At 44.0% G+C, this 10,803-nt stretch overlaps 1 protein-coding gene across 1 annotated transcript in view; it reads right to left on the bottom strand.

Annotated features, from left to right (window-relative positions):
- Nucleotides 1–220: 220 nt before the first annotated feature.
- CHRD (chordin) overlaps nucleotides 221–10,803 on the bottom strand; it is a 57,354-nt gene continuing 46,771 nt past the window's right edge. The window contains exons 20-24 of the mRNA XM_087933570.1: nucleotides 8,578–8,681; nucleotides 6,674–6,776; nucleotides 3,769–3,923; nucleotides 2,685–2,778; nucleotides 221–344 (exon numbers count right to left, since the gene is read on the bottom strand). Of these exons, the coding sequence (XP_087789696.1) occupies nucleotides 274–344; nucleotides 2,685–2,778; nucleotides 3,769–3,923; nucleotides 6,674–6,776; nucleotides 8,578–8,681 (527 nt within the window). The 3' untranslated portion in view covers nucleotides 221–273. The remainder of the gene's footprint in view (nucleotides 345–2,684; nucleotides 2,779–3,768; nucleotides 3,924–6,673; nucleotides 6,777–8,577; nucleotides 8,682–10,803) is intronic.

Raw genomic sequence — 10,803 nt, 5'->3', positions numbered from 1 at the left:
AATATCAATTCCCAGTTCCTCAAGGAACCCATAAATGCCGGGTTGTTTTTTTTCCCCTTAGAGAAACAGATGCAAAAAAGGTGCTCAGGAGAATGGATGGATGCTTCTTCTGTGAGGAGAAGATCTTAAAGTCTTCCTGTGGCTTGGAGACCACCGCCAAAACTTGGGTGTCTTTAAGAAGGATCCCAGAAAGATCTCGCTCCAGACTGCCTGCCTGCCTTTAGCAACTTTAAAATATCTTTTGGGGCATCCGCGCTTCTTGGTTTGGGCTGGTTAATGCCTCCAGGAGTGCTTGGTCACCCCTTCAAAGGTCCCTTGAGCTTCTTCTTGAAGGATCTCTGATGCTGCAGGACACAAAGAGGGAACAGAAAAGGCCAGTGGGGGGGAAAAATATGAATTAGATGGGCCGGTTTGATCAGACTGAAGCGGGACAAAAAGGGGATTTATTTTGTTGCTGTTCTTTTAATTGGACTGACTGGCCTCCTCAAGTTTTTAATGGCATGTATAAGGCCACCCAAAACTCTATAGCAAGGGTGGCTAATCTTTTTGGGCTCCTGTGCCAAAAATTGTGTGTGCGCTTGCATGCTCACACTCGCGTGCCAGCACCCAGAAGGCAATGCACACGCCCCTTACGCACGCAGGTGCAATCCCCCACCCACCTGCCTACCTCCCGCTGCCTTACCTGCACTGGGCCTCACAGCTGATTTCCGGCCGGTTTGAAGCCTTTTTCAACCTCCCAAAGGATTGAGGAAGGCTTCTGCAGGCTTCTGTAAGCCTTGCAGGCTGAAAACTAGCCCCGTTTTGTCACTTCCTGTTTTTTCCGAAAAGACCGGAAGTGATGGAAACGGGGTTAGTTTTCGGCCTGCAAAGCCTGCAGGAGCCTTCCTCACGCCTTCGGGGCCCCGAAAAAAGCCTCAAACCAGCCGAAATCAGTTGTGAGGCACGCACATGCGAAGTGAGGTAAGTTTGCCTGCAGCTCGTGTGCCGGCACAAAAATGGCTCTGCATGCCACCTGTGGCATGCGTGCCATAGGTTTGCCATCACGGTTCTATAGTAACGCTGATGCTGCCGGTCGACTAAAATAGTTATAAAATGTTAACAGGAGACTTCCAAAAATATAAGTCGTCCTCGACTCACGGGGCACGATTTGAGCCCCAAATTTCTGTCGCTGAGTGAGACAGTTGCAAAGCGAGTCTGGCCCCATTTCGCGACTTTTTCTTGCCATGGTTGTTAAGTGAATTGCTGCAGTTGTTAAGTGACTAACCCATTTGTGAAGTGAATCCGGCTTCCCCATGGACTTGGCTTGTCAGAAGGTCACAAAAGGGGGGGGGGTCACATGACACCCCCTCTCCAGGATGCTGCAACCGTCATAAATGTGTCAGCTGCCAAGCATGTGAATTTTGAATCTTGTGAACAGTTGTAAGTGTGAAAAATGGTCATAAGTCTCTTTTTTTCAGGGCCACTGTAACTTCAAGCGGTCACTGAATGAACGTTATAGATTGAGAACTGCCTGTATGGCACTTTTCATAGCGTTGTTGTTGACTCCAAATGATTTGGGCAGCGGTTCCCAGTATTTCTGTTTGAAGACGATGGGATTTGTAGTTCACTGGATCTCATGAAGTGGAAATTTGCTGTGAGTGTATATGATGCACTGGTTCTTTTGTGTGCCAAACTTCGAACGGTCATTGAGCACACTATTGTCCACCGAAAACTACCTGTATTGTGTTACCACCAGGAGTTGGGCCACAACCTTGTGCAGAGAGTCCAACCAGAGGTGGTATTCAGCCGGTTCTGACCAGTTCTGGAGAACCAGTAGCGGAAATTTTAAGTAGTTTGGAGAACCAGCAAATACCACCTCTGACTGACCCCTCCCCCATCTCTTCGCCACCCGAGTCCCAACTGATCAGCTGGGTCTTCTTTGGTTGCCCTTGTTGCAGCCGGCAGCCTGTGCAGACTGCAGCGGAATCGGACAGAGGGGAAGAATGGGGACCAGTCTGGGAGTCTGGAGAGGACTCAGATGAGGGGCCTGCGTCCGATGCAGAGATGGGGCTAAGGCCATCTGGGAGTGGGGTGCTGACTCCAGAGCCTCCGGAGTCTAGCAGCAGCGAGGCTGAGGAACAGAGGGAGCCTGTTCCCAGTGCAGGTGTGCACAGAGCTGCTAGAAGGCAAGAGCAGCTGAGATAAAGGGCAACTCGGGAGTAAGGCTTGGAGGTGATTGCTCCTCCCATAAGGGATAAAGGGCAGGCAAAGGAGGTGAAACCTTTGCAGGAAGCAACTTTGTTTGCTCTATTCGGATTAAACCTTGAAGGTTTAAGTGTGGATTTTGTACTTCGGTTGTTTTTTTTTACAGTTAATTTGGCACTTTTGTTATTGGCAGAAATTCAAAGGAAAGAGAGGTGGGTGCTTATCTCGAAGGGACTGTTTCGGACTCATTACCGGCCAGGAATGAAAATAATTCCCAGCGTTGCAATAAAACAAGAGTTGTTTTAACGAAGTGTGTGCTTAATTACGGTCTCGGAAAGCCTTGGTCAGAACAGCCCTGCACAGGAGAATGGAGCTGGAAAGCAGGTTAGTGGGGTGGGGATTGGGGATTTTGCAGTATCCTTCCCCTGCCATGCCCACCAAGCCACGCCCACAGAACCCGTAATAAACATTTTTGAATCCCACCACTGGACCACCCTCACCTTGGCACTGGGTGCAACAGGAGTCTCCCTTTTTCCCTTCCTTGGAGCAAGCGGTTGGAGAACATTCTTGGCGCTCACAATGTGTTTCTCCAGACTGAAATTTTAAAAAACCAACAATAACATAAATTTGCTGGAAGAGAGCTAGGATTATACAAGAACCCCAAATCCCCAAAACAAGAACTTCAAGACAACAATTGTGCGGCAACGGCTTTCAGACCATACAGGCAGATTACAGGTAGTCCTCAACTTTAGGACTCACAACTGATTTCCCCCCCAGAATTCATGCTGCTGAGTGAGACGGTTGTTAAGTGAATTGTGCCCCATTTTACAACCTTTCTTGCCAGAATTGTTAAGCGAAAAGGGGATCATTGCGTAACTCTTGCACACTACAACCATCATAATTATGAGTCAGTTGTCAAGCATCTGAATTTGGCCACATGACCCTGGGGGTGCTGTAATGGTCATAGGTGTGGAAAAACAGCCATAGGTCGCTGCCAGGATTCCAGCAATCACTCGTATTAAATCATGATTCTTGAGCCAAACTTCAAAAAACTTCAAAGGATTTATTAGAGGCGTCATACTGGCACTGCCCTGTATGGAGCCAACTCTGGCATAGGTCATTTACGGTCCCCTCTGACCCTGTTTCCCCCCTTCCCCCCGAGTGTCTCATAAACCAGATTCTCCAATTGAGCACATTCATAGGCTGGGTGTCATTAATCACGTTCTCCAATTAAATATATTCATGGGCAAAAGCTCTGGTTTTTTAGTTACAATCTTTTAAAGATAAAGAGTTGGAATGGACTTTCGCTTTCAACTGCTCTTCCAGATTTCCTTCCTCCCCCCCCCCCTTTTATGGCAACTACTAAAACAGGCATAGGAATGTTTTAGGGAGTTGACAGCTGCTTTTTTCAGTGCCGTTGTAACTTCGAACGGTCACTAAACAAACTGTTGTAAGCCAAGGACTACTTGTGTTTTTCTTCCACCCACTGGGATACCGGCCATCTCCTAAGAGAGAGACATCCCCGTCTCCAAGCTACCCACTGAATTTTGCCGTAGAAGTTCCACCTCCTCCTGCCGTACTCACCAGGCACCAGCAGGTGATGCACTTCATTTCCCCAAAAGGGGGCACCGTAGGGTGCCACTTCTCGTTGTGCATGTACCACTGCCGCCCAAACTTGCAAGCTCGAGGGCCGTCCGCCTGCATCATGTCGGAGAGCAGGGAGGAGCTCTTCTCCAAGGCTGTGGAGGAAAGACGCGAGTATGACGAACACGGAAAGAGCAGAAAAGGAGAACGTTGGCTAGAATTGTAATAGCCCTTAAGACTTATTATATAGCTCCACAATGCTTTACAGCTGTCTCTGGGCGGATTACAGAGTTAGCATATTTGTCCCCAACAATCTGGGTTCTCATTTTACCGACCTTGGAAAAATGGAAGGCTGAGTCAGGATCGAACTCCTGGCAGTGGGCCGAGTTAGCCTGAAATGCTGCATTCTAGCCATGGTGAAACCACAGCTCTTCCATGCACACTCTCTCTCTCTCCCTCCTTCTCCTTCTCCCTCTCTCCCTCCCCCTCTATCTATCCATCAACCACACATCCATCCATCCATCTATTCAATAGCATATATACCACTTCATAATGTGTTACAGCCCACTCTAAGCAGTGTATGAAGTCAGCATATTTCTCCAAACAATTTGGGTTCTCATTTTACCGACCTTGGAAGGATGGAAGGCTGAGTCAACATTGAGCTGGTCAGGATCAAACTCCTGAAAGTGGGTAGAGTTAGCTTACAATGCTGCATTCTAACCACTGCAAAACCACAGCTCTTCCGTAGTGGTTCTGTCTGTCTGTCTATCCCTCATCCATCCATCCCTCATCCGTCCATCCATCCATCCATCCATCCATCCATGCATCCATCCATCCATCCATCCATCCATCATCCATCCATCATCCATCCATCATCCATCCATCTCTCCATCCATCCATCCATCCATCCATCCATCCATCCATCCATCCATCATCCATCCATCCATCCATCCATCCATCCATCCATCCATCATCCATCCATCATCCATCCATCATCCATCCATCTCTCCATCCATCATCCATCCATCCATCCATCTATCCATCCATCTATCCATCCATCATTCATCCATCCATCCATCCATCATCCATCCATCCCTCATCCATCCATCCATCCATCATCCATCCATCCATCCATCCATCCATCCATCCATCATCCATCCATCATCCATCCATCATCCATCCATCTCTCCATCCATCCATCCCTCATCCATCCATCCATCATCCATCCATCCATCCATCATCCATCCATCCATCCATCCATCCATCATCCATCCATCATCCATCCATCCATCCATCCATCCATCCATCCATCCATCCATCCATCCATCTATCCATCCATCATTCATCCATCCATCATCCATCCATCCATCATCCATCCATCCATCATCCATCCATCTATCCATCCATCATCCATTCATCCATCAATCCATCCATCCATCCATTCATCCATCCATCCATCAGTCATCCATCCATCATTCATCCATCCATCCATCATCCATCCATCCATCCATCATCCATCCATCCATCCATCCATCCATCCATCCATCATCCATCCATCCATCATCCATCCATCCATCCATCATCCATCCATCCATCCATCCATCCATCCATCCATCCATCCATCATTCTTCCATCCATCATTCATTCACCAATCATTCATCCATCCACCCATCATCCATCCATCCTGCCTATTGACACCAACAATCTGGCTCCTCATTTTACAGACTTCAGAAGGATGGAAGGCAGAGTCAACCTTGAGCCAATCCAGATTGAACTTCTAGCAGTGGGGCACAGTTAGCCTCCAATACTGCGTTCTAATCACTGTGCCTTCAAAGTCCTGTAGCACCACCACAACTTTTCTGGGCACAATTTACAACACTGTTTTTTTCAATCTCATCAACTTTAAGATGGGTGGACTCCAAATCCCAGAATTCCCCAGCCAGCATAACCGGGAAATGGAACTGCCCCATTCACTCAATGACCACCACAAAAAAAAAAAAAAACATTGCAAAAAAAGTCTTGTAGTGATCCACTTTATGACTGTCATGAGATATGCCCGTATTAGCCAGACTCAAAGACTGGCTTTGAGTAATTTGAGGATTACTCTGTAAGAAGTATTTTGGAGAAGCGGGGAGCTGCTGCTAAAGGAATCATTTTCTCAACGTTGCTGGGACTGTCATGCCCTTGTCAAAGTCTGACTCTGAGAAGGAAGATGAACAGGAAGATGTCTCCATTGGCTGTGGAGGAAACTGGGAAGGGCAAAGTCCAGCTGGGCAGAACAGGGGAGAGGTAGAACAAGGGAGAGGGAGTTCAGAGGAAGACCCAGGCCCACCCCCTCTTCATCCTAGGGCACGCAGGGAGGAATGGAGAAGAGAGCAACATGGGTTGCATGGCTTACAGGGGAGGAAAGGGCCCTGATTCCCTTAATTAGCTACACCTGGGGATGGAGTTTAAAGGAGCGGCAGATGGGAGGGGTGATTGTCAGGAACAAATGCTGAGTTCACCTAGTGTTGGCTGCTGTTATCTGAGCACCGTCCCAACTGGTTTGATTTACTACCTTGTAACTCCTTATCTTATTCTGCCAGATTTATTACCTTATCTTGCCTTGTTGGATTTATAATTTGAAGTTTTCTGTTTACAACATTTGGACTGAAGTATCTGCAGCCAAAGGCTGTTGCAAGTTCATGGGTGAGTTTTTCTCCAGACCAGAGAGTAACCAGAATGTTGGGGGAAAAGTTGGAGCTAATAAAGTAACTCCTACTTATTCTCTGGCTGTGTTGACTTTGTGGCATGCCCCGGATCATCACAGGGACATTACAAGGAGAACCGATTACCACCATTCTGTCCTGCAGTAGGGATAGGACTGGGCTGGCTGGCAAAGTGTAACCTGACAGGTTTCACTTACCTGGGCATTGCTTGCAACAGTCAGATGGGTTGACCCGGATGGGGTTACTGCAGGCCAGCTGGGGGCACTGCACCTTCTCACAGTGAACTTCTCCTGTGGTTCCCTGCGCAATCATAGAGGGGAGATTTTAGCACCCAAAAGAACCAGGACAGCATATACACACACAGAGCAAATTCCCAGCACATGACATCCTGCGGATTACAAATCCCATCAAATCCTCAAACAGAAGAACTTGGGAACCGCTGTCCTAACCATTTAAGAGTCAACAAGGCTACATGAAGTGCCATATAGGCAGTTCTCGACCTACAATCATTCATTTATTGAAGACCAGTCTGAGAACCTCTTGCTATAGGTCAGAGGTCCTCAGACTGGTCTTGTGGTGCAAGAGTCATAACCTCGCCCTGGACATCAAAAAGACCAAAGAATTGATTATAGACTTCAGAAGATGCAAAGCAGAGCTTCTCCCACTATATATCAATGGAGACTGTGTGGAAAGAGTTCATAGTTTTAAATTCCTAGGAACCCACATTTCTGACAACCTTATTTGGTCGGTCCACACTTTGGCCACTGCAAAGAAGGCCCAACAGCGCCTGCACTTTCTGAGGCTGTTGAAAAAGAGTAGTTTGGGTGAGAAGTGGCTGGTTACTTTCTACCGTTCTACCATTGAGAGCATTTTGGCATACTGTGTAAACGGTGTGGTATGCTGGATGCTCTGCAGTGGATAAGAAGATGCTCCAGAGAGTTATAAACACATCACAAAAAAAAATCATTGGTTGCTCTCTTTCTTCTTTGGAAGAGATTGCAAGGACCAGACTCCTCTCTAGAGCACTAAAAATCTCCACAGACCGTTCTCAGCCTGGAACATTCATATTTCACATTGTTACCATCAGGGGAGGCATTAGAGGTGTCCTAAAATGAGGACTAATAGATTGAGAAACAGTTTCTTTTCCAAGGCAGCAATTGTCTTGAATCAAACAGGGCATTTGTGATTTAGTCCTATTATTATTGTTGTTGTTGTTGTTGTAATTTTTAAATACTCTGTAGTTTGATTGTGATGTAGTGTTTGGGGCACTGTGCTGGAGTAGCTTTCAAATTTCATTGTATTCGTGGAATGCAATGACAATCAAGAATTCTATTCTATTCTATTCTATTCTATTCTATTCTATTCTATTCTATTCTATTCTATTCTACTCTACTCTATTCATTCCATTCCATTCCCTGTTCTATTCTATTCTATTCTATTCTATTCTATTCTATTCTATTCTATTCTACTCTACTCTACTCTATTCATTCCATTCCCTATTCTATTCTATTCTATTCTATTCTATTCTATTCTATTCTATTCTATTCTACTCTACTCTACTCTACTCTACTCTACTCTACTCTACTCTATTCATTCCATTCCCTATTCTATTCTATTCTATTCTATTCTATTCTATTCTATTCTATTCTACTGATCATTTGAAAAAAAAAAAGTGACTTATATTTTTCACACTAATGACAGTTGCAGCATCCCCAGGACCATAGGATCAAAATTCGGACACTTGGCAAATTCGGACGCTTGGCATTTATGACAGTTTGCAATGTCCCAGGGTCACATGATTCCCACTTTCGCCATTTCCTGACAAAGCAAAGTCAACGGGGAAGCCCGATTCACTGAACAAGCCTGTGTTACCAACTTACCAACTGCAGGGATTCGCTTAATAACTTCCTAAGTTCATAAAATGGGCCAAGACTCAATTAAACAACTGACGTTTTTCTGGCGTTTCCTAGGTTGCCCAACTCCAGCCCGTTCAGTTTGTTTTATAGTTTCAGTGGACTGTGCAAAATGGACTAACAGCATCTGGGTTAAACCCGCTGGTGCAACAGGCTTTTTCAAAGGTCTGGTGACGTTCCTTTCCTACCTTGCAGGTGCAAATCGCGCATTTGATGAGCCCAAAGGGGGGCACTACAGGGTGCCAATGTGTGCCTGCGCGTCTCCACGTCTTGTCCCCATCAAAATAGCATCCTAAGATAGAGAAAGAGGATCAGAGCATCTGCCTTAAATGCAGTGTAGATCATAGTGTTAGAACTGTAGTCCCCAAATGGCCCTGAACCCTCATCTCTTCTTTGCTAAGCTGTGGCTAAGCTAAAAAAAATAAAAAGGTCAGGATTAGTTCTAGTCAATAACTCTATTTATCATCTATATCTATCTTCATCTCTATTTCTATCCATCTTTATCTATCCATCTCTGTCTGTCCATCTCTGTCTGTTTGTCTCTCTCTCTCTCTCTATTTATCTATCTATCATCTATCTACAGTATCTGTCTATCTATCAATCAATCATCTATCTTTCTGTTGTGAGGCATGGTGGCGCAGTGGTCAGAGTGCAGTACTGCAGGCTAATTCTGCTGATTGACTGCAATTTGGCAGTTCGAATCTCACCAGGCTCAAGGTTGACTCAGCCTTCCAGCCTTCTGAGGTGGGTAAAATGAGGGTAACCCAGATTGTTGGGGGCAAATATACTGACTCTGTAAACCTCTTAGAAAGGGGCTGTAGAGCACTGTGAAGGGGTGTATAAATCTAAGTGCTATTGCTACTATTACCTATCTACCTTCCTAAAATTTATCTATTATTTATTGTCTGTCTGTCTGTCTATCTATCATCCATCTATAATTTATCTATTGTCTCATCTGCCTGTCTGCCTGTCTGCCTGCCTGCCTGCCTGTCTGTCTATCTATCTATCTATCTATCTATCTATCTATCTATCTATCTATCTATCTATCTATCATCTATCATCCATCTATAATTTATCGTCTATTGTCTGACTATCTACCTACCTACCTACCTTCCCACCCACCCACCTACTTATCTACCTATTTACCTACATATAGAGTATATAACACAGAGAGATACATATATAAGCATAAATATAGATATAAATAAACACAGACCAGTTAATATGAACACAAAGTCACATTTAGAAAGCGGCTCCTAAAAGAAATAAGCAGTCTAAAGCAACTAAAGTTTTTTTTTAACCAGCTTTTCCTAATGGGAGGCCATTTAGATTGGAGGACTTCTGTTCCTGGGATCTAAGCAGTGGTGTTTCCAACAGAAATGTCCTTCTGGGAACACTTTTAGCTACAATCTCAACTTGTTTCTTTTCTTCATTCTTCCTAAGAGAAACTACACATTTGTTATTTGTGGTATGGATTGTTCACCCTTTCATTGATCCAAAGGTTTTCAAAGCAGCTCCCAAAACAAGGTGAAAACAAGGCAACCAGATGCCCTCCAGATGTATGGATTTCAATGTTGGAGGCAGCAAAGTCCAATAAGACCGTGGGAGTTGTAATCCAAAACATCTGGAAGGCCTCCTCAGAGGCCCGAGCTAAAGTCAACTGAAAAATATTTCATTCTTTTTCAGTATTTATTATTCAATTTTTATCCTCCCTTTTCAACAATAACACTCGAGCCAGCATTTGGAAAAATGGAAATAACAGCAATAACTATAAAAATGAAGTATAAAAAGTGGGGAAAAGACGTTTAGCTGCATTTCAACAAAATGTAGAGCCCCTCTCTGAAGTAGGTGGACAGTTTTAAAATTTTAATAAATGATAATACAATAAATAAATAAAATAAATAATAAAAAATAATAACATAGAATAAAAAAATAAAAAATAAAGTAAAAAATAAAAAAGTAAAGTAAAAAAATAAAGTAAAAAAGTAAAGGTAAAAGTAAAGGTAAAAGTAAAGGTAAAAGTAAAGGTAAAAGTAAAGTAAAGTTAAAGTAAAGTAAGGGTAAAAGTAAAGTAAAAGTAAAAATAAAGGTAAAAGTAAAGGTAAAAGTAACGTAAAGTTAAAGTAAAGTAAAGGTAAAAGTAAAGGTAAAAGTAACGTAAAGTTAAAGTAAAGTAAGGGTAAAAGTAAAGTAAAAGTAGAGGTAAAGGTGAAAGTGAAAGTAAATTAAAGTTAAGTTAAGTTAAAAGTAAAGTAAAAGTAAATAAAATAAAATAAGCCTTTTTAAGTAGCCATGCGAGAACCTAAAGTGGGTTGGACAGTTCACAGTTGTGGAAACTAGCCATGCCCTTGTCATGTTGGGTTCATTAGACCAGGGTTCTCACAACTTTAGGACTTGTGGACTTCCAACTCCCA

Source organism: Pseudonaja textilis, chromosome 4 (assembly GCF_049901715.1).
Source record: "Pseudonaja textilis isolate UNSWEBS1 chromosome 4, rPseTex1.2, whole genome shotgun sequence".
Lineage (NCBI taxonomy): Eukaryota > Metazoa > Chordata > Lepidosauria > Squamata > Elapidae > Pseudonaja > Pseudonaja textilis.
The sequence above is the reverse complement of the archived record's forward strand: the minus strand, read 5'-3'. Positions and strand labels throughout refer to the sequence as shown.